At 41.8% G+C, this 25,011-nt stretch overlaps 2 protein-coding genes across 2 annotated transcripts; one reads left to right on the forward strand and one right to left on the reverse strand.

Annotated features, from left to right (window-relative positions):
• Nucleotides 1-1,464: 1,464 nt before the first annotated feature.
• LOC135500564 (sialoadhesin-like) lies at nt 1,465-11,132 on the forward strand. The gene is made up of 11 exons (XM_064792097.1): nt 1,465-1,587; nt 2,304-2,471; nt 3,006-3,128; nt 4,797-5,078; nt 5,506-5,787; nt 6,204-6,485; nt 6,915-7,196; nt 7,624-7,905; nt 8,355-8,630; nt 9,942-10,229; nt 10,771-11,132. Exons 1-11 carry the CDS (start codon nt 1,581-1,583, stop codon nt 11,034-11,036), a joined length of 2,538 nt encoding a protein of 845 aa, XP_064648167.1. The 5' UTR covers nt 1,465-1,580; the 3' UTR covers nt 11,037-11,132.
• Nucleotides 11,133-21,832: 10,700 nt separating this feature from the next.
• On the reverse strand, nt 21,833-23,458 carry LOC135500812 (uncharacterized). Its single transcript, XM_064792464.1, has one exon. The coding sequence runs from the start codon at nt 23,456-23,458 to the stop codon at nt 21,833-21,835; it is 1,626 nt and encodes a 541-aa protein (XP_064648534.1).
• Nucleotides 23,459-25,011: the final 1,553 nt, after the last annotated feature.

Consider the following 25,011-nt stretch of genomic DNA (forward strand, 5'->3'; position numbering starts at 1 on the left):
CCGACAGTGCTTGTAAAGCTTCAGGAGGTCATCTGGCACGGATCGACACGGATGCAAAGGCGAAGCTCAAAATCTTCGAGTAAGTTTCTAAACTATAAATCTGGCTGTTAAGCTCACGTTTTGTTTTTTCTTTCAGGCTGGCGGTAACTTAACAAGGTGTTAGACAATGTATGAGTTCATTCACTAGTTGGAGGTTTTTCCGAGTTATAAACGGTTTCTCTAACTTTTCCCTGATTTCTCCGGCAGTGTCCGACTTTGTCGAAAAGGTCGGATTTCTAGAAAACCTAGAGTCTGACAATGTCGGAGAAATGTCGGATAAATTAGGAAATATTAAAGAAACCGTTAATAAGTCGGAAAAAGCATCTGAGACTCAACGCCATAAACTCCCAGAGTGTCCGACTTTTCTCCAACCTTGTCAAAAATGCCGAATTTCTAGAAAACCTAGTGTCTGACAATGTCGGAGAAATGTCGGATAAATCAGGAAATATTAAAGAAACCGTTAATAAGCCGGAAAAAGCCTCTCACTAGTAATGAGACTCAATGCCAAAGATTACAATATAGAATTACAAATTTCGTGAAACCTGTATCATTAATTACACTGTAAAACAGTGCATTGGCAACGACCTAATAAATTTCTTTTGAGCTGCTACAAACCTCGAAAAAGTGGAAAAATGGTGGAAATTAAAGGGTTTTCAAAATTTTAAATTCAATATCACAGTGAAACTGGATTAAATGCTATGGTCAGATTTCTTTAAATTTTTTATTTGTTCCTTGCCTCAAAATCAAACAGGATTCTAGAGGTTCAGCAATCTCAAGGGAGAAATAAAAAAATTCTTCAGGGAAGTCCTATGGCTGTTTGGGTGACCCCTGGATAGGCCAAATTTTATTTCTGGATAATTATTATTCATTCTTGGCACATGAGTAGATGGACACATAACCTGAACATTTTATCCAGATTAGTCGAGAATTAAAAAGTACAGAGTAGAAGATGTCCGAATTCAATGCACTACGTCATTGTACACAAATGCACACAAAAACGTTATTTCGTTACCGTGGTTACTAAAATGAAGTGTCCTGTTTGGTTTTGAGGTTAAGTCCAATAAAAACCAAATTTCAAAGTAAAACAATCATTAGTTTACCCTCCGAAAATCCAAGTTTAGTGCGTACGTACTTTATGGACGGTCCCTATTTAAAATTCTACCGAGAAATTTCGCGCCATGACGGGATGTCGTAACATTGAAAGCTTGTGTGACGTAGCCAACGGACACCACCTGTAGAAACATTCTCTCTTCTGGTTGCTGTTATCATACCGAGGGTCGTTGTTTTCTCGTAATTTTGTATCAAACCCGAGTATTGATCATACAGGTTTTTTCAGCAACGCTCATAAGTATTGGATAGGAATGAGGAAAATCAGCGGCACGGCCAACTGGCACTGGACGGCGACAGGCAATACATTATCATACGAGAACTGGAAAGATGCCCCCTCTGATGCTCAAAAGAAGTGCGCCTTTGCGAAACGAGGCGATAACGATGCATGGTTTCCTGAGTCTTGCACGGCGGAGTACGTTTTTGTATGTGAAATGAAAGGTATGCGAGTCATAATGGTCTAACATGTGGTCGTTGGAACCAAGAAATAAATGTATCAATGTTTTCATTGACTGATCTGAATGTTCAAACTAACCCCGTTTAGGTTACCTATTCTGTATTCCAGCATAACATAAAATCCATCACCCTCGTTCCGGGTACCATCCGGAACTAAGACAAATATCACTCACTGATTAGTAGGAGGCACTTAATTGAAATTTAAACCTACGTGTCGGGTCGATGTTGAAATGCCGAACCTTCTTTGCGTTGCTGGAATTCCTCCAAAGCCTTCACCTACGGCTTGGAACTTTTACTACATTTTTGGACCAAGCTGCCGGCGGGGTGAAGGGATATCTCAACCTCGACTCTCCGCCCCTGGTTCAGTTCCTCAAAGTGTAAAATGCGCAATCGACCCCTTTTTTTCGAGTGGGAATATATGATTTCTGTTGATTTTGATATTATTTTGTTTGCTTAATAATAATGCAAGTTCCGGCATGCAGTTCAATCTCACCCGAGCTTTCTCCACACAGACCCTGTCTCAAAATATATTTGTAAGCCGACACAAAAAACCTCCAAAATATCAATTTGCTACAAATCGTATCAGTTTTCCTGGATTGTCACAAGACCAGATATTTCAAACTAATATAAATTTAGTTCACTTGATAGAGTCAGGATTTATAAATTTTTTACACCGTTGCATCTCAACACCATTTTAACAGCATCAGTTGCTCCGGACAAGCCATCCATCGCGGACACAAATGATGCGATTGTCACCAGGGCGTCGGTCAATACAGGAGCGGTGTTTACGTTCACGTGTAAGAAGGGAGCGAGTGGATTAGAACCGGATGCCTTGGAATGGTACAAAGACAACAGCAAACTTACGTCAGGTCAGTTATAATACCGAATATTTCAAGATTCTCAATTAGATGACCTCAGAATTTGCGAAAATATTGCAAAACATGCCGAAACGAACAATTTATGTAATTGTTTTCTAGGTGACCATAGTGGATTTTCTTTGGTTCTCGGATCCGTGTTTGGGAATAGTACGTAACGATCCGGTTATTTTATCGGTCCACGCAATTTGTTATATCATACTCTGGGGAAAGTCACGAAAGCATGTGTTTTAAGGTGAAATAATGTAACTGGGCGAAAATAATGTATGCAAAATTTGCCTTTGATCTTTAATGCCCTATTTTGGAAACCTTTAAGTTTTCTCAGGTTTTCTAGAAATCCGACCTTTCTCGGAAAAGTCGGAAAATATCGGCCTTTTGTCGGATAAATCAGGAAAAATTGAGAAACCGTTAAGAACTCGGAAAAAGCCTCCTTTACTAGTGTTTCTTCGCGCGACCTCTTACAGATTATGCGGATGGTTTGCATAGTGTATTTATTCATAACAATGGAACTCTTGCTGTGTCATGCAGGTGTGTCGGGTGCCAAGTTTCAGAAGGCGGCATCGTCAAGTGATGATGGGTCTTACACGTGCAAGGCATCGAAAAATGGAATAGAAAGTTCGGCTTCTGATACGCTAGTGTTATCGGTAAACAGTAAGTATTACATAGACGCTGACAATTTGAAATGGAAGTTTCCCGAAAGTTATGTTCAGTTTTCAACTTTCATGTTTCTTGATGGATTGACGAATAATTCGATTTTATTTGTGGACTCCAAACAGAAGAATATCGACACGATCAATAAGTGTTAACAATATAAGTAATCCTACGGTTAACTTGAAGGCCCTGCACCTGCCAACGCATGGCATGCAGCGCAGGATACGCCCCCGCCGCCAGCGAACGTCCCACGTGTGTTATGACTAAACACTGCTGAGAGATGAAGCACACGTCTCATAACCACTGGAGTCACTGCATGGAGCTACTTTTACAAAGCTTGCAGAAGCTGGCGATACTGGATCTTATAACTGCAAGGCTATTAAGAGTGGGTTAGAAAGCTTATCCTCAGATGCACTAGCATTAAGAGTAAACAGTAAGTGTGTCCTGAGAAGTTGTGCTAGACAAATTATCTGAATTTGTTTTGGTTGTTTTAAAACAGTGGAAGATTTAAAAACTCAATCAAATTACAGTAGAACCTCCCTCAGCGGACACCTCTGCCAGGCGGACACCTCTACATTACGGACACGTCCGGCCAGTCCCGATTTTTTCTAAGTCATTTCCAATAACAAAAACCTCTGTACGGCGGACACCTCTCTATTCCGAATTGCGGACAGGGCGATAGCCAATTTTTGGTCCAATTCCCTCCCAATTACGGACAGTAGGCAAAAACAATGGTTTCCCGCGTGCGCTTGGAGAGTCAAGTAGGCCCGACAGGTGTGATATTTGCGTAATTAATCAACGTAATTACCCCATGGCATTGTGTTTTGTATCCTAATTAAGCCGTGGCATTTGTTTACTCATCTTTTCAACTAATCACATAGGCCTATTGCATGTATTGTGTCAACGGACACTCATAAATCCACGCGGTTTTGTCAGTGTTGCGGCGAATATGCGTTAGTAGAGAAATAAGAAAAAATTAATTATTAATCAAAGGTGCTGATGGACAGAAATTATGGTGTTTTTTCACACATTATGACATTTCGAGGAGATTTTGCAATACAAGGGGCACCTTTTACTAGAGAGATTATTCACGCTCTGAGTTCCAAAGTAGCTCACGTCATTCAACGCAACATCACAAGCAAATACCGATCAGCCAACAGGTTTAAAGTTTCTACGCTAGATGTCGACACAGAGAAAACCAAGACCTGCAAGGCGGGAACTTCAAATCCACCTCTCGTACGATTTGGCATAACCTCTCTAGGGCGGACACCTCTCTATTGCGGACACCTTGGCCCAGTCCCATGGGTGTCCGCAATAGAGAGGTTGTACTGTACTTTAATTTTGCATTTGCATCCTTAATTATTTGTTTCTTTCAAGTAAAAACTGAGTACTACTGCATGTACCGAATGCTGTGGATTGGGATAAAAACCCAGCTACTATAGAAATAAAAAAAACAGCTTGTGTCCGCCTTCTGCGCAATCAACCGGTGATGGTCAGGATGTGCCCTTTCTTAGATTCTCGGGTTACCAGCGCAAGATTCCTACATTGCAATAACAAAACGTGCAGAGCAAGCTGTAGTGATATTGGAGCCGCGTGGACTAGGATTGGGTAAAAAAAACAATCCCCGGCACCAAGCTGAGATTGAAAACATGATCATCTCTATTGCAGCCGCTCCTATCAAGCCAATTATAATGGAAGGTGGAACCGCAAAGACAGATCTCACAGTTAACAGCGGCGCCTCTTTCACACTGACATGCACCAAGGGCACTGGCGGATCAATCCCTGATGCGTGGAAATGGTATAACGGCAAACGTCTCATAACCACTGGAGTTACTGGAGCTACTTTTACAAAGCTTGCAGAAACTGGTGATACTGGATCTTATACCTGCAAGGCTATTAAGAGTGGGTTAGAAAGCTCATCCTCAGATGCACTAGCATTAACTATTAACAGTAAGTGTGTCCTGAGAAGATGTGCGAGACAAATTATCTGAATTTGTTTTGGTTGTTTTAAAACAGTGGAAGTTTAAAACTCAATCAAATTTCATTTATTTTACATTTGCATCCTTAATTATTTGTTTCGTTCAAGTAAAAACTGAGTACTACTGCATGTACCGAATGCTGTGGATTGGGATAACAATCCAGGTACTATAGAAATAAAAAAGACAGCTTGTGTCCGCCTTCTGCGCAATCAACCGGTGATGGTCAGGATGTGCCCTTTCTTAGATTCTCGGGTTACCAGCTGCAAGATTCCTACATTGCAATAACAAAACGTGCAGAGCAAGCTGTAGTGATATTGGAGCCGCGTGGACTAGGATTGGGTAAAAACACAATCCCCGGCACCAAGCTGAGATTGAAAACATGATCATTTCTATTGCAGCCGCTCCTATCAAGCCAATTATAATGGAAGGTGGAACCGCAAAGACAGATCTCACAGTTAACAGCGGCGCCTCTTTCACACTGACATGCACCAAGGGCACTGGCGGATCAATCCCTGATGCGTGGAAATGGTATAACGGCAAACGTCTCATAACCACTGGAGTTACTGGAGCTACTTTTACAAAGCTTGCAGAAACTGGTGATACTGGATCTTATACCTGCAAGGCTATTAAGAGTGGGTTAGAAAGCTTATCCTCAGATGCACTAGCATTAACTATTAACAGTAAGTGTGTCCTGAGAAGTTGTGCGAGACAAATTATCTGAATTTGTTTTGGTTGTTTTAAAAGAGTGGAAGATTTAAAACTCAATCAAATTTCATTTATTTTGCATTTGCATCCTTAATTATTTGTTTCGTTCAAGTAAAAACTGAGTACTACTGCATGTACCGAATGCTGTGGATTGGGATAAAAATCCAGGTACTATAGAAATAAAAAAGACAGCTTGTGTCCGCCTTCTGCGCAATCAACCGGTGATGGTCAGGATGTGCCCTTTCTAAGATTCTCGGGTTACCAGCTGCAAGATTCCTACATTGCAATAACAAAACGTGCAGAGCAAGCTGTAGTGATATTGGAGCCATTGGGTAAAAAAACAATCCCCGGCACCAAGCTGAGATTGAAAACATGATCATTTCTATTGCAGCCGCTCCTATCAAGCCAATTATAATGGAAGGTGGAACTGCAAAGACAGATCTCACAGTTAAAAGCGGCGCCTCTTTCACACTGACATGCACCAAGGGCACTGGCGGATCAATCCCTGATGCGTGGAAATGGTATAACGGCAAACGTTTCATAACCACTGGAGTTACTGGAGCTACTTTTACAAAGCTTGCAGAAGCTGGTGATACTGGATCTTATACCTGCAAGGCTATTAAGAGTGGGTTAGAAAGCTTATCCTCAGATGCACTAGCATTAACTATTAACAGTAAGTGTGTCCTGAGAAGTTGTGCGAGACAAATTATCTGAATTTGTTTTGGTTGTTTTAAAACAGTGGAAGATTTAAAAACTCAATCAAATTACTTTAATTTTGCATTTGCATCCTTAATTATTTGTTTCTTTCAAGTAAAAACTGAGTACTACTGCATGTACCGAATGCTGTGGATTGGGATAAAAACCCAGCTACTATAGAAATAAAAAAGACAGCTTGTGTCCGCCTTCTGCGCAATCAACAGGCGATGGTCAGGATGTGCCCTTTCTTCGATTTTCGGGTTACCAGCTGCAAGATTCCTACATTGCAATAACAAAACGTGCAGAGCAAGCTGTAGTGATATTGGAGCCGCGTGGACTAGGAGTGCGTAAAAAAACAATCCCCGGCACCAAGCTGAGATTGAAAACATGATCATTTCTATTGCAGCCGCTCCTATCAAGCCAATTATAATGGAAGGTGGAACCGCAAAGACAGATCTCACAGTTAACAGCGGCGCCTCTTTCACACTGACATGCACCAAGGGCACTGGCGGATCAATCCCTGATGCGTGGAAATGGTATAACGGCAAACGTCTCATAACCACTGGAGTTACTGGAGCTACTTTTACAAAGCTTGCAGAAGCTGGTGATTCTGGATCTTATACCTGCAAGGCTATTAAGAGTGGGTTAGAAAGCTTATCCTCAGATGCACTAGCATTAACTATTAACAGTAAGTGTGTCCTGAGAAGTTGTGCGAGACAAATTATTTGAATTTGTTTTGGTTGTTTTAAAACAGTGGAAGTTTAAAACTCAATCAAATTTCATTTATTTTGCATTTGCATCCTTAATTATTTGTTTCGTTCAAGTAAAAACTGAGTACTACTGCATGTACCGAATGCTGTGGATTGGGATAAAAACCCAGCTACTATAGAAATAAAAAAGACAGCTTGTGTCCGCCTTCTGTGCAATCAACAGGCGATGGTCAGGATGTGCCCTTTCTTCGATTTTCGGGTTACCAGCTGCAAGATTCCTACATTGCAATAACAAAACGGTCAGAGCAAGCTGTAGTGATATTGGAGCCGCGTGGACTAGGATTGGGTAAAAAAACAATCCCCGGCACCAAGCTGAGATTGAAAACATGATCATTTCTATTGCAGCCGCTCCTATCAAGCCAATTATAATGGAAGGTGGAACCGCAAAGACAGATCTCACAGTTAACAGCGGCGCCTCTTTCACACTGACATGCACCAAGGGCACTGGCGGATCAATCCCTGATGCGTGGAAATGGTATAACGGCAAACGTCTCATAACCACTGGAGTTACTGGAGCTACTTTTACAAAGCTTGCAGAAACTGGTGATACTGGATCTTATACCTGCAAGGCTATTAAGAGTGGGTTAGAAAGCTTATCCTCAGATGCACTAGCATTAACTATTAACAGTAAGTGTGTCCTGAGAAGTTGTGCGAGACAAATTATCTGAATTTGTTTTGGTTGTTTTAAAACAGTGGAAGATTTAAAAACTCAATCAAATTACTTTAATTTTGCATTTGCATCCTTAATTATTTGTTTCTTTCAAGTAAAAACTGAGTACTACTGCATGTACCGAATGCTGTGGATTGGGATAAAAACCCAGCTGCTATAGAAATAAAAAAGACAGCTTGTGTCCGCCTTCTGCGCAATCAACCGGTGATGGTCAGGATGTGCCCTTTCTTAGATTCTCGGGTTACCAGCTGCAAGATTCCTACATTGCAATAACAAATCGTGCAGAGCAAGCTGTAGTGATATTGGAGCCGCGTGGATTAGGATTGTATATATATAGCCTGTTTTTCCATTTTAACTCGAGCTATTGATTTCTCCGTCTCTTGAACCGGTTTTGTGACTGTTTCAGTCCCTCCAAACAAACCCGTACTCTTTGAGAATGGTGTACCGAAGGCAGCCACTTCGGTTAACCAAGGGACAACCTTTGTATTAAAGTGTGCCAAAGCACCAGGAGGGTCAATTCCCGATTCGTGGAAGTGGTACCAAGACCGGACGCTGAAGGGTGTTACGGGAAATACCTTTACAAAGACTGCCGAACCTGGTGATACTGGTACATACAAATGCCAGGCTCTCAAAGGCGATTTGTCAAGCCCCTTGTCAGAAGCTTTAACTCTCACAGTTAACGGTAAATTTATGCTTAATTGATTGCAATGACAAGGCCATTTGAATATGAACATTTTTGTTGCGTTGTTCTGTGATTGCTTCCTTTATCAAATAGTTACAACAATAATGTCGTTAAACATATTATTGTTTATCACCAGTAGGAGGCTTTTTCCGACTGCCTAACGGTTTCTCTAACTTTTTCCTGATTTATCCGACTAATGTCGGATAGTGCGACTTTTTCCTCAAAGGTCGGATCTCTAAGAAACCTGCGAATAATACCAGGGCTTCCCGAAATGGGGCAGTGAGGATCAAAAGTCTATATTGAATGGGGTTATTGAGGTGGGAGTCGATTACTCAGAGTGACCCTAAGTGGGAATACTTATAAGTTCACCCAATTAGGTCACTTCATTAACTCCATTCAACATAGGCCAGTGATCATAATGCCCTATTTTGGGAAGCCCTCAGTATTATTCAGGTTTTCTAGAAAACGTTATCCGACATTTTTGGGAAAGGTCGGACAATGTCGGACTTAAGTAGTTTAAAGTATGAAAAGTTAAGAAGTCGAAATAAGCCTCCTCATCAGTGTATGTTGTTTAGGGTTGTTTGCAGATTCCAATCATCCCATCCCCTTCCAAAAGAAATAACGTCGTCAAAGCTTCTATCACCAAAAGTTGATGACCGACTTGATATATAAGATAAGGTCCATATAATTTATCAAGAGGGTCTTTGTTTATTATCATTGGTCAATAACTGCATACTAGTGGGGCTTCGCTATCCCGCTCCGAGAACCAATTCACCGAGAGTGGTTCTCGCAAATTTGTCATCATCCATGAAAACTTCAAATAAAATGGAACTCAAGCTTATTTTTGCGAGCAAATTTCATAGTTTCTCGCTGACCAGTTAATCATGACCATCAGCTCTGGCAGCGAAATACTGGTCCTTTAATTTTAGTGACACTGGAATAAACGAAACCAATCATTTTACTACGCAATTAATTCTCTGTCGGCAAAGCGCCCCACCTGCTGATGTAATTAAGAACATTTGATAATTAACTGCTAACAACGCTGAAGTCTGACATTGCATTGGATTCTATTAGACACAATAGCAGAGCCAGATTAGAGGCAGTATTGTAATAGGTAACTTTTCATTCATTCTTATGGAAAAATACCGAATTTTTGCTGCACAGTATTTTAGCGAGCATGACCTATCAGCAAAAGGCGCGAGAATTCGTGAAATGTTGCGGTTCTACGGTAATCAACAGAGAATATCATAATATGCTAACGGGGGCAAAATAGGATCAGCATAATACATGACTTGTTATGTTATTTTGCAGTGGCTCCGGACAAACCGTTAATCGATGACACTGACGGTATCATCGACACTTCCAGTAACACAGCAACAGTTAGCCTAGGAAGAAAGTTTTCTTTCTCCTGTAAAAAGGCACAAAGTGGGGAGACTCCAGACGGCTGGGAATGGTACAAAGATGGCATTAAGTTTACTGCTGGGGTCTCAGGCGCTGTGTTCAGCACGGCAGCCGCTTCAGATGAAAATGGGTCTTATCAGTGCAAGGCCATGAAAAATGGTTTAGGCAGTACCTTTTCTAGCGCTGTTACGTTAAAAGGTAAGTAGCAATTGATTTTTACCACGGTCCCTTATAAGATTCAATATAGGTTAATTTCCCCGTGGTAATATAGATTATGACATAGTAAATCTTTTAAGACGATAGTCCAAAGTTGAAAAATATGGATATGATTCTTATAGGAATGCTTAAGTTAAGAATGTGTTTTTCTATTTCGTATGCATTTTTAGGTACAATCTTTACAAGATTATCATTAGATTCTTATTCAACCTCTTAATAAACTTAGAATCTTACAAGAATCTTTGAAGAATATGTACAGTCCTACCAGAAAGTAAATGTCAACCGTTTTTAAAAAACATTGACTATACAGTGTAGTCTTGTCCACTATAGGACACCTGATGTGAGTTGATTTCATTGTAATTGCATGACCCTTGGCCAACTCGAGCTCAAACATGAAGGATAAGGGGTCTTTAACAAAGGTCCATGGAAGAGATTGAAATTATAACATAAAAATGTCTTAACGTGTCATCCCTGTTAAAAGTCAGTAATATTATTATCATGAGAAAAACCTCTCTATTTTCAGTCCAATGTAAAATCGATATTTACGGTCGACAATACGACAGACTAAAAGACAAAAAGCTTGCAGGCAGCAGTGTTACAAGGATTTACCTTAACTCCCGGAGTGTACTTCACTGTGTCACATCGTGTTTGATTCTACATCAATGTGACTGCACGGCTGTGGAATACAATGTCAGCAACAAAGCCTGCACAATGGTCAAAGCTGCAGCCTACTCGGCGATACAGTCTCAAACGAAAGCGCCAGGAGTCGATCTCCTTATACTGAAATGAATATATTAGATGAAAAGCGACTATTTGGCAACGAATGTGATCGAGTAATTTTAGTAACTTACCTTTTTAACTATACGTGACTATTTGTTGACTTGTTGCTTCGTAACAATTGGAGTAGCGTGCCACTTATATGACTATGTAGATAACGTCGCACTATAATTGATGGGCGAAGGGCTTTTAAACGGCTTACTGGACTTTGCGCAACGAAACGAAACGAGCGAAATGGGGGAGCGACCATTATGTTTTACCCCGGTACTCTAGCCTGAAAATTTGTTCGGACCTCGATCGAAGAAGGTACGACAAACAATTAATTAATCAAACCCTTATGAGGTTCATTCATTTGAAGCAGAGAGGGTTACGTACATTGTATACACAAATCAAACACACACGCAGTGCTTACATGCATTGCAGAGAACGACTTTTGAGTGATGACCCACACCCACCCAGGCAGCTGAAACACATGTCTTGTTGGACATGCCTACCGATTTTTACTAAATAAAAGCATAACTTCATCACACTTTTCGGGGTTGAAAATGTACTCACGTAAATTACCAAAATTACATGCCAAATTCGCACATGACCTGTTATTTCTCAAAGCTTGGAAGCTCCAATGTCTGAATGTAATGTATGCGCGTAATGTATACTCTCAGCAAGCGAATAGTTGTGATCGTCGGTTTTTGATACGAATCGTTTCCTGTATGGCCGTTACAAGCCGTTGTCTGAATATGGTGTGAACCTGTTTACCGTTCGATGCTGCTCCCTGTGACGCTGTACCCGCAAATGTTCAATGAAAAAAATGCTGGATAATGACTTACACGGCTTGTTCGCATCGTAAACATAGTGGTATTCGGGTAAACAGTCTTTGCGTTTGGCCTAATTTTACAACGATTACTCCCCATGTAACCACGATCTAGGATGGACAGACTGTGTATTATGAATAGGAAAAGTCACCTAGGGACCGTTGCGTAGAATACTTTTTTGGCGAAATATTGCGCAAAGTCCAGTAAGCCCTTTTAAACTAGGTTAATAACATAAATGATTATTCAAGTGACTGCTGCAACTATTACAGAAGCTGGTCACTCGACTATGTGAGTGAGGTACACTGTAAATAATGTAGCAACAAACTAACGACTAATGAAACTTACATTTACGTGATGAAACGTAATGATGACAACACTAACGGGGACTTCAGACAGTCAAGCTGTTGTACATATGATTTTAACTGGGGTGATAAATCACAGCCTGTAGACGTGTGAATAATTCTGAAATGGTCAGAAATGAGAAAACTAATCGGCGACTTCGTGGAACTTAATCTGATTCAACTGACCGTGCCAGGTATATATAGTCTTCACTGTAAGTGCTTTTTTAAAACTGCTTGTTACTGAGATTTCGCTATCTCGTTCCAAGAAACACTTAACCGGAATGACCACTTTTTGTGTATAATGACGACATTAGCTTTCCGTGACGGAAAGCGGATACCTCGAATCAGGCCGCAGTGGAACACGGTTGCTATATCGGGAAACAATATGTGGGACATTTTGGCGGTAAATTATTTTTCACATTTAATTCACCAGGTACTGATTATAAAGTGTTTTGACAAGTCGAGACGTAGTCTTATCGTATTCCTAGAAGAACACAACACTATTCCGTTGGAGGACTTCAACAAGAACAGTTGTTGGTACTAGCGCCGGCTTCATCTCGCGCCAGTTTGAGGTGAGCGACCCTCGGGGGGGGGGGGGTTACTTCGGTATATAATGGCCAAGTGCTTGTAATCACATCTTCCTATTCTGGTGTACAAGCTACACAACACAGCCCGTGCAATAATCGCCACAACTCAGGCAATTATGGTAGAAATAAGCGCAAATTGTGCCATTAATTTGCCATATAGAGCTACAAAAACACCGATTATCTACTTATTCAGGACAGCTTCATCAATAAAAACCTACTAACAGGTATGTTTGAGCTATCGTCTAGAAATACAAACCGACAAATCGACGTCGAGTGCCATAGGACAGGAAATATATGCGGTTGAATCTGCCTGTGCTTTCAATATACTCTAGTTTCTCACTCCTAACGTCCAGCCAGATCTTTACATAGTGCACATTGGGATAATTTTTAGGCCTTCTATTCAAGCCACTATTGCCATTGACGCTGCTAGTCAATCACCCGTCGTGGGCCTACCAAAATGTACACATACACTGGCTTACTACAGTGGTTGTTAGGCGTGCGAAACTCGAGTATTTGGTGTCGTCTGCTAGCCGCTTCGGTAATCATAGCGGACAGTGATTTGCTGACACCGTCCGAATCCCCACACTGGTAACTTTAGTGAAAAGAGGAGCATACAACTGACTCTGGGTCTATGGACATCGATCAGTGCATTGATAAATAGAAGGATTCAATCAGACAGCAAGGTTTTCCTGATCCTCTGTGTCCCCGTTTTCCTCCAAGAGTACATTGTATTCCGCAAATCATTTCGTTTATGGAGTTGATTATTTCCTAGTTGACGTCCAGGGCTTACTGGACTTTGCGCAATATTTCGCCAAAAAAGTATTCTACGCAACGGTCCCTAGGTGACTTTTCCTATTCATAATACACAGCCTGTCCATCCTAGATCGTGGTTACATGGGGAGTGATCGTTGTAAAATTAGGCCAAACGCAAAGACAGTTAACCCGGGTACCACTATGTTTACGATGCGAACAAGCCGTGTAAGTCATTATCAGCATTTTTTTCATTGAACATTTGCGGGTACAGCCTCACAGGGAGCAGCATTGAACGGTAAACAGGTTCACATCATATTCAGACAACGGCTTGTAACGGCCATACAGGATACGATTCGTATCAACAAAACTACGGGCCGTATCGTCTGTTTCATGTTTTTTTTCCATTACGCCCCCTGTTGCCAAACAAAGAATAATTTTGAAACGAAATTTGGTGTGAATTTGTAAACAAAGTTTTAAGTCCAGACCTCAAGCGGTTACGGGTACACACTACATTTATTATCAAATTGCTAATGCATTAAAAAGTTGAATTGGTCAAGTTTAGCGCCCCATAGATTTTTCCCAGACGTGCCGATGAAAATCAATTTCCGGCAGATAATACAGCCCGGGGTTAGATCTTCAAACCATAGAAATTTTGTTGTGGGCTGACCGTGATAATTACGAGGTTGGGGGTCTGAAGTTTTGGGGGTCATTTTCGACCATTTGTGACCGGTGAATCGACTTTTCAGCCAACGAGGGGTTAATTTGGCCATTGGGACCACAAAACTTAGGCTCCTAAACTGAAACGTCGTCATCGTTTTCTTCTGATGGAAAGGAAATTTATGATGTTGATTTTTAAAAAACACGTATTCATAATGGAAAACACATCTATACTGGTGACTGACACCATGTATCGAACTTGACGTACCGGGGTAAAACATAATGGTCGCTCCCCCATTTCGCTCGTTTCGTTTCGTTGCGCAAAGTCCAGTAAGCCGACGTCCAGGACGCAAATCGATATTTTTCGTGAACATGTAACTCTGGATGACATTATGCATTACACTATTTGGTGTGTAGTATCATGTTCATGCATGGTGGGTTTTCCCACTAAACTCGGCATTCAAACAGAATGTATCTACAGTGGGTAGTTCTTATCCGACAATAATGTTAACATTGAGATATGTCGGTGATACATTCAGAAATAAAGAGCACTTTTCTAAACTGCTTGGCATTATTATTTTTTTACTTCAACTTATCTATCAGTGATTTAGTTAACGCAGCAAAACATTGTCACCTACCACTTCCCGAACTTATGATAAATGATAATAAAACGTATATTTCTACGGCGCCTTTTCGTGGGGTATACCAAGCCCAAGGTGCCACCACTGCATATACCCGTTCGAATAGAAATGTCTTCAACTCTGCCTAGAATTTGTCCATGTCTGTGTTCTGTTCGCAATGAACAGGGTAACGCGTTCCATTGTCTTGGACCACAGATGGGAAACGCTGTCTTCCTTCAAATTAACACCGAACATATCATTGAATTTTAGATTTATTGCATTTATTACCTTAAGGGGTGAATTTGTGTTTCTCGCTCTTGGCGTGATAACCGAGAATGCGACTGCTGTGGTATATTACTCGAGCTAAAATCCGTAAATCCATAATGTATCATTTTTGCTGAGAGCATCATTTCTTTAATACAAGTTTATCTTACGAAAATATGGCGTGTATGAGTACTTAGTATACTGTAACTCAACTCATTAAGCATTAAGGCACAAATCGATATTGAGAAATCGCTGATGATGTTACAGGAGAATAGCGTGGGCAATGGTTAAACGGCACGAAGTCACACGTTCTGGAATTACTGTTAAACACTAATGCCTGATACTGGAAAAGCTTTACTGGCTGATTTCCAAGAAGCACAGAACTCATACTACCACATTCGAGCTTTGAACGGATTTCAGTACCGGTATGTGCATACTTTTCCATCACAAAATAGTTACTCTCTCTATATAAATTGACTTTCCTTTCGTCTCCATTGATAGCCGAACGTCGGGTAATTTGAAATAAGGGTCCTAAGGAAAATTAACCCAAAAATTCAGTATAAGTATAAGTATCATACATAAGAAGTATTGATCGGCCGATAAAATACCGACTACATCGAATTAATCGGCCGATATAATACTGACCGAATCGAATTAATCGACCGATAAAATACCGACCGCATAAATACCACCGCAATGATCAGGAGCAGAGGTCGTTATGTTCTCTTTATTTTTACGGCGGTTGTTACTTTAACCTACCGCATATTTACAAGTAGCCATAGTAACAGATGTTCTTCCGGCCGTCAAATTGAACTTTTAACTGTGAGCAATAGATGCCGATAAATGTTTCCAACGTGCTCCGTCGAGTCCATTTTTCAAATGGCGAGAGGAGACGGTTGACATTGCCGTGTTCGACGGTCAGCTATACATGAATGGTCTCACACGAAATCTCTCTACTCAATTTTTTACGATCAAATCTATAACAGAGTTGCTTATCTCGTTACGTATCCCCATCTACTGGCAGTATCACATAAGCGAAATATTATTGTTGAAAAATGAACTTTTTCATGTACTAATCTCCGCGCACAGATGCATATAACACTGCGCTGAGTATTTTACGATCGGAAGTACATTTGTCACTATGGCTACTTGCAGGTATGCAGCAGGAATAAGAAGTAAGGATGTCTCTGTTTGCTTTAAAAATTATACCTCCCGCAGCGCCGTAAAATCCACACCCAAAAATGAAAATAACATACCGTCCTCATACCGTTCCTGATTAGCTAGGGAGGTTTATGCGATAGGTAGGCTATTATATCGGCCGATGAAATCGATGCGGTCGGTATTTAATCGGCTGATTCAATCTGGTTTTTGTCTCCTCCTGATTACCATACACGTGACACTTCCGCTCTGCCCTCGAGTCCCAGAAGACCTCGGCCAAGGTGGCAAATTTCGACACAACAGGACATATTTGATGGTTCAGTGTAATTCTTAGTGCTTCGGCGCTCAAGCACCATTTCACACCAAATTTTGGAATCGTACGCGGAACGCTAACAATACGTCTAGTAACCGAAACCATGAATGGCCTACCTTCCTCGTATAACTGACGTATGGTACGGTTATCCAGCAATCTGTCATACAGCACGAAGGATGAAATCTCTCCAAAGTGTTTGTCACCTATACTAATGAAGCTGTCCCCTTGGCCCTTCATAGTCCAAAAGTCAGTGGTTGTTCTCTGCCAAACGGCGTTGATAAACAGTTCGCGCTGTCTACCTAAACCACGCAGGGCGTAAAAATACCAGATATTTGCCCTTATTGTTGCTTTAGATTTATTATTTTGCATTATTGTTAAGTCCCCCCGTTGCTCGAAGCTCATTCGTAGCTCGATGATATTATTTTCCTGATTTTTTGAGACGAACACAATTCCTATATAAAGGTATCCCCCTTTCAACTTCTGCCAGGTGTTCAGAAAAAAAATTCCACCATGGCATTTTATCCGTGCGTAAAAGACTATAGAGAATGTATCCTGCAATGGCCTTGCAAAGTTGTTGTCGGATAAGGTCTGGCAACTTTGCCCAAACGACATGACAGTACCGAACAGTTGTGATCCCACGTAATTGAATCCATGCTTCTGCGTCCTGGAATACGGCGAATCGCCCAGCATACGAGAGATTTTAACGCAGTGGCCTGCAATCATATCGTAGCAATGAACGAGAAAAAGATCGCTTGTCTGTGGCTGATACTGGGCATCACTGGGTTCAATTTTCCCCGGTCACTGCAATGGCTAATGCTAGTCCAAGGAGGATACCGCGGTGACGTCACGGCGTTTCCAAGATGGCGCTGCATATTGTAAACAAACTCGATCCACGGCCGAGGGAAAATCAAGTCATCAAATAAAGTTAGATTTTTCGCATCAAATCAGAGTTATTAGTACTTTTCTGCTATGAAATAATTCTTCAGACAATAAGTTATCATTTGAATAATGAAAAGTGCTGTTTTGATGGGGAAAAATAGGGTTTTTAAAACCAAATAGCCGGGCACCGATCTTCCAAAATTAGCGATGGTTTCAAAACCCTCCGAGATATGGGGCAATCTCTTCATTATCATAATGGGATTCGGAGGCATGTTTGCAGATTTTACAAGTTCGAGACCTGTAGGACCTAAAACTCGCATAGATCCCCATCGATCCCCTCTATTTGTCGAGTTAGCGCCCCTGTAAGATCATGCATTTTCGGACACTAGAACGAAATCTTCCTGCGGATATCGCGGTTTCGGTGATGATTTAAGGCGAAATTGTCTGTTCTTAGAGTTGTATGCGACAGAAATGAGTTCATACTTCATAAAGACATGAATATTATGATATGGGCGGGCTTCTAAGTCAAAACAATAACAAACTCAACTGCATCTCTACCGTGTATCGCGTAGTTGTATTGCCTAGTGTATTTCGTAGTGTATTTTAGCGGAGAATTCATTTCCGCATTTTGGCCACGCCAAACGTCTTTTTTATTCGTGGAAGTTAATCTGCTCTGTAAATTTTATTTTACACAGGAAGAATCCATACTAGGTATTGCAATATTTCATGTCTATTGGTGTTTTTGTGTACAGGAGCGCATCAGACTGTGAGACGTGGAGGTGTGTTCAGTGCTGGTACTGTGAGTAGAATCTGATTGGCCATAGCGATCAGTAATATGGGTCGTGATCACGTGATGTGACGTCACCGCGGTATCCTCCTTGATGCTAGTAGTTGGTTCCTGTGTTGAAGGCCTGTGAAAATTCTTTAACATGCGATAATTGTCGCAGTTTACATGATATCTCTTATTGCAGGGTAACTTCGATAAAAAGATCTCCCGTATGCGAGCGCTTCGGATGGCCTTCTATTGACAGAGACAAAACTGTTAAAATAGTTAACTTTTTTTCTGTTTGGCGTTTTTCCAATTTTTTTAAGCTCTTATAATTCGGCCCTCGAATAACCACTGGCATCGGCTTATTCCAGGGTCGGTAACGTGTGTGAGGGGAGGAGAATACGACTGACTCAGGATTTTCGAGAATGCCACCACCTCGTCCATTTACTTGATTAATTGCGAATGCGACGACCGCGATTAGTTATGCATGATTAATATCGCACACGAAAGAACGACATCGGTGTTCGAATGGGGAGCGAGGGAAAAAAAACTCTGCGGGGCTCCAAGTCTGTTATTATGAGATGAGTAAGAAAAAGAACAGTTCCTACCAGTGTAGTGCGAATCCCTAAAATTGCCGCGTCGGCCGCTCCGATTATCGGTGGAAATCAGTTTCAAACTGATTTTAGTGCGATTATCTGCACGATTTATATAATCCAACGAAACCAAACCCAAAAGCTTTTTGAGAAGGCCCCTCCTGGTTGCCATGGTTGTAGCTCTGAAGCATATTGTGGAGGACGCAGGTTGCGATTTCACTCGAGATATCCCGAATTCTTTGGAACTGTAAATCGACAAAATCCTCTTGATAATCGCACCGTCGGTCACATCAGTTTTGGTGGAAATAGCCCTTTATTCTGTCGTAGGACTTACTTGTTATCGATGTTGTCATCAGTTCCATCCAAGTTGACAGTTAAAACTGCTGCAAAGAGTTGATTAAAATACTAAATCGAGCTATGGGATCAATGCTGAAAAAAACACGTTTCTTCGTTGATGTCCTATTGTCGATATCATTTCCTTAAAGGGGCCTTTATGCTGGAAACTGGTGGCGGGGGGGGGGGGGGGGGCCTTGCAATCTTCCCCGGGAATCGAGGAAGAATACTGAGAATACGTTACGTTTACAGGCCCCTTAAAACCAAATTCGAACAATTCAGGTTCTCCCAAGATTGGGCCTATTGTTCCTGGAGCCTAAACCCTGAACAGATAGTCGAGCATTCCAATGGAGTATCAGCCAGCTCTCGGACAATGGGCGGGTTAGATCGAACGATGGACAGCGCGCGATATTACCATCACTGGTCAAACTGAAAAGTTATCACCTCGTTATTTTTCAGTAAATTTTAAATTTTTAAGAAAAGCCATTTGTAAAAAAAAATTGTAGGCGAACTGTCTAGTTTCCGAAAGCATCGCAAAATGTTTTACCGTTTATTTTTCTTTCGTGACAAGGCGATCGCACAACTGATTTCCATATCGGAGGATTTTAAACAAAATCCTACTCCCAGGTTTTTGGGTCTGCCGAAATCGAGGCTAGGTGGCCGACATATTGGATTTCAAGATGGCCGCCCCAAAATAAGTTTTAACCTATATCTCGAGTATTATGATAGATAAATTCTCGATTTCAATGCCTGTACCCGGCTTTCTGAAACCAACCAATCAAATGCCGCCTTCAAAATATTGGCAGTAATCTTGAATTTCAAAATGTCCGCCAAAATTGACACGTTTTTGCCTATATCTCGAAATCTACAACAGTTACGAATCTAATTCTTAAGCCTATCCCTAGGTGTTTGGGTCTGACCAATCGAATGAAACAATCGAAATCGAGGCCAAATGGCCACCATATTGGATTTCACGATGGCCGCCAAAAAGGTCTGTTTCTCGAGTAGTAGAGCAGATAATTGATGGATTTCAGCGCCTATACCCAACTTTATGAACCACCAATCAAATGCCACAATGTCACAAAGTGAAGTGGTGTGTGTGTGTGTGTATTGGTTTTGGTGAATAGTTTAGTGTGATTGTGATAGATGGTGTGGTATGATTAGTTTGCATGATTGGTGTGTGTGGCGCTGGGGAGGTATTTCCTGTGAGTTGTACTTCCTGTGAGGAATGTATGGTGTTGAGAGGAATGTATATAATTTTAAACTTTGTTTTATTCTGTGTGACTACGTTATTGTTGCTTGGGGCAAGCTTATATTGTACTAAGAGGTTTAGTGTGTTCTAATCGTGATAGGAGTGCAAAGAGGTAGATTTAGGAAGGCATTTTGGCCCTTGGTGGCCTGTGACCTAGATGCGATCTGTGTGTTGGAAAGGTTGGCAATGTATGATGAGTGCACAATGCATCGTGTACAAGTGTGTTTTGTGGCCTGTGTAGTGTAAGACCTGGTGTCTTGGCAGGCATGGCAGGCGTAATTTCTATTTGTGATACTGGTCAATGGTATTGTGGCTTGGTCAAGCCTTTTCTGCTGATTAAGGAGTTCTAGTTTGTAACTTTGGTTACTTGTAATTTTGCTCTATGTACTTTCCAGTTCCTCGGTTGAGACTATAAATATACAACGAAGTCAAAAAGAGTCATGAAAATAAATAAATAAATAAATAAATAACTAAATAACTGAATAATAAATAATCTATATCATCTTTTATCTTTGTTCGGTTGTCGACTTTGTATTAGACAGTAGCTGCTGTTTTGCTACTGCGTTGCTTCCATGTTTTTTCCTTGAGAAAACATGTGGTAGTATAATTGTCAAAGGTCACCCTAACACCATCATATTCCTTTGACTTGCTAGCCCATTAAAATAGGCTACGATCCGCTACGCTGTACATCGAGCCTATGTACGCACTCGAAAAAGGCCAGGAATTCCAGCTGTACGCAATTTAGCCTGCTGCACAGACAGAAACCCTGGCTCGGTTATGTATTAACTATGTAACCCCGGTGCGTTGAGCTGGTTTTTTTCCAGGATTGCTGTAGGAGGATGGTCAGACTATCCCAGCACTATTTTTCATGTTTTTACGGATGACCAGGCGTTCAGCAAGTGAATGCCCTATGTATGAAAGTATGATATTTTCGAATCGGCCAATCACTAGCGTTTGGCGATTTGTGATGTTCTGCGTCACGTGGAAATAATTATTGCGATAAAGTTGTTTACTTTCGGCCTGGCGAATGAAACGCGATCATTCGAGGTCAATTCCCGTCCAACTTGTAGTGGGAAAGGCCTGTGGTTTATCCACATTAGAATCCAGGTTGTTCGCCTTTCGTTCCACGTGGCTGATGAAGAGGGAGCGTAAATACACAGAGCGACATGAACACAATGATTGCTATAACTAGACTAAACTTTAATGAGTAACAATATCACACATACGGTATAGATACAAGATAAGATAATATGATTGGTTATCAAGACATGAGTAGGAGGAGCCAAGAGTCTTAATGTTGTGAGTGATGCTAAGAGGAATATGCAAATTCCGACATTCTCCGGCCCGCAAATTGATAGCGCGTGCGGCTACTAGTAATTATCATATGAACTAGGAACTAAAGTTTGTTTACACTTGTCATGTGTGAGTCATGAGCGATTATCAAAGGCATGCAACATTCAAAGAATTCTATTTGTATTTAATCCAAGTCTGAATCTTGCAACCAGTTTGCAACGAGTTTGTTGGCCTTGACGGCAGCTTTCCGCTTAGGCCTAGTTGTTTGAGTAGGATTCGGAGCGATATTGTCTTGCATTGCTGGTTTAGCCGAGTTGTCTTTACCAATGTCAATGTCAATGTTCAGTTCTTCTGTTGCTCGAACTTCAAGCGGATACAGCTTTGTTATGGGCCTGTTGGTAGTCCCATGTTTTGTTTTGATTTCGGCGCTGCGTACGAAACCATCGTTGCCGAAGACGAGTTTGGTGACTCTAGCTAATGTCCAGTCAATACGTTTCTTAATGTCATCATGAACAAGAACGATATCACCGACTTTGATTGCGTTTTCAGTCGGAGCGTATTTGACATTTTGCAAGTGCCTTTCTCTTAAAGCGGTAAGATACTCATTGCGCCACCGTTGCCGGAAGTGTTTGAATATTTGATTCAGACGTTGAGCACGTTTCTCGAGATTTCGTTGTCCGGTATTCTCCCGTATTTGGAAGGTTGCATCTTCGTCCTCTAGATGGCGCGGTAAGGTTCTGAGCAGGCGTCCATGCATGAGATGAGCTGGTGTCAGTGGTTCCCCGTCGCTAACATAAGTGATTGGCCTATCATTCAGTGTTGCTTCTATTTCTGCGGTAATAGTGTTCAATTCATCCAAATCTACGCGGGCACGTCCCAATACCTTTTTAAGGGAGAGTTTGGTTAGTCCTATCAAACGTTCCCAGAAACCCCCGAACCAGGGTGCGCGTTTGGGAATAAAGTGCCATGTCACATGGTTATTCTGCATATATTGTTCTAGTCTCTTAATTTCCTCCGCGGCTGAGAGAAATGTTGTTGCGTTATCCGAAATGATTTTAGCCGGAAGTGATCTCCTGGCGGCGAATCGGCGAAATGCGTTCAGAAATGAAATGGTAGACATATCATTGACAATCTCCAGATGTATGCCACGTGTGACGGCGCAGGTAAATAAACAGACATATACCTTTTTCTCCTGTGTAGGTGTTATCACGAAGAGGTGACCGGTAAAGTCAATGCCAGTTATCTCGAAAGGCGGAGCGTCCTGCACTCGGAAGCTCTGAAGTGGTGGAGATATCGGTGATCTGAACGGCTTGCCTGTAAGCTTCTTACAGATTACGCAGTTGCGAAGTACAGATTTCACTACGTTACGTATTTGCGGTATCCAGTATGAGTGTCTAATGTTGGTGGTGGTAGCCTGTATGCCCGAATGAAGCACGATGCGATGGGCGCGCTGAACGATGAGTCCGGTGAAATCATGAACGCGTGGTAAGAGTGCGGGAAATTTGGTTACGTAATCCAGTGGTGCATTTTGCAATCTCCCTCCAACTCTCAGGATCCCGTTATCGTCCAAAAACAGACGGAGTTGTCGAACTAGGGGAGCTCTGACTCGTACGCCATTAATCGCTTGTATTTCTTGATGATAAATGTCACTTTGAAGGGCTTGCAACCAGATGTTTTCTGCTTGAATGAGGTCCTTAACTTTGATTGGCGCGCGACTGTCCTTATCTCCCTTCATGAGTTTCGTGAATTTAAGTACTAAGGCGGTAACTCGCGTGAGGTGCGTGATGGATCTGAATCGCTTGATATCCATGATTCTCATTATGTTGGGCGTGTCTTTTGAGTCGTTATCTGAGGCGGGTGGATCCTCTAAATCGTCATCCTCGTGTTGAAGAAGCACGGTGTCGTTCGCTTATGCGGCTAGAGGCCATTCGCCATGTCCCAACCAATCCGGTCCATTCCACCAGAGATACGATGTTGCTAGGGCTGTAGCGGAAATCCCTCGCGTGAGCAGGTCTGCCGGGTTTTGATGTGTTGGGCAATAGGAAAAGTTCATGAAGCAGCCAGCTTTAACTTCCGTAATGCGATTCTGGACGAAGAAGATGTTTGGTAGTTTTAAGCCAGCTAAGAACAATCTGACTATCGGACCATAGGACGCATTTCGTAACATTGAAGTGTAGTTGATGTTTGATGAAGCTTGTTAGACGGGTTCCTAACACTGCAGCCATTAATTCCATGCGAGGAATTGTGAGTGGACGAGTTGGGGCAACGCGTGACTTGGTCATCACGAGCGATGTCTTGTTCCCGATTTTCAAGTAGACCGCGGCACCATATCCCCTGCTGAGGCTTGCGTCCGAAAAGCAGTGTAATTCGCAGTCTCCAGTTGGCATGTTTGGGATGTATCGGCGCGGGATGTTAATCCTGTCAAAATCTCGTTGAAGATCATCCCAGGTGGTCTGCAGATAAGACGGAAGTGGCTCGTCCCAATCTACTTTACACTTCCATAATTCCTGTAATAGGATTTTTGCGCGAATCTGAACTGGGGCCAAATACCCCAACGGATCATAAACACTTGACACGTGTTTGAGTATTTCACGTTTCGTGGCGGATTTTGTAGTTGTATTCCATTTCATGCCAAGGATGGGTACGGTTTCCTCTTTCAGCAATAGTCCGTCTCGACGAGCTAAGGCGCGTAGTTCGGCATTATTGGATGCCCAAGATCGTAGGGTGAAACCGGCGGTGTCTAGCATATCGTTTGCTTCCTCATAGTAGGCAATAGCTTGCTCGGGTAATGTCCCCGATGCGACATTATCAACGTAAATGTTCTCTTTTAGATCATTAGCTACATCTGTTTGATATTGGTCCAGATGTGTGCGGACAACGGCGTTCAATAGTGCTGGACTGCTGACAGATCCAAATAGGACAGAACTGAATCTGTAGACGATGAAGTTACTTTCAGGATCGTCAGGGTCTTCTAACCATAGGAATTTGGTGAAATTGCGGTCTCCTTCATCGAGGGTGATGCTTAAAAAGGCTTTCTCAATGTCACTGACAAAGGCGGTTTCATGAGTGCGGAATCTGATCAACATTCCAACTAGATCGTTGAGGAATGGCGGACCCTTTTGTAAACAATCATTGAGACTGGGCGAGGTTTTGTTTGCTTTAGCGCTACAATCATACACAATCCTAATTGGAGTAGTGATTGAGTCCTTCTTCACTGATCTGTGAGGGAGGTAATGTCCGGCGTTTGGATCATCTTCAGTAACACGTTCGATGAATCTACGAGTATCCTGATCCGTGATGATGCGGTGATAGATGGCCCTGTTTTCATCTGACAACTTCCTAATCATTGTTCTCGTTCGTTGA

This window comes from Lineus longissimus, chromosome 16 (genome assembly GCF_910592395.1).
Source record: "Lineus longissimus chromosome 16, tnLinLong1.2, whole genome shotgun sequence".
Classification (NCBI taxonomy): Eukaryota; Metazoa; Nemertea; class Pilidiophora; order Heteronemertea; family Lineidae; genus Lineus; species Lineus longissimus.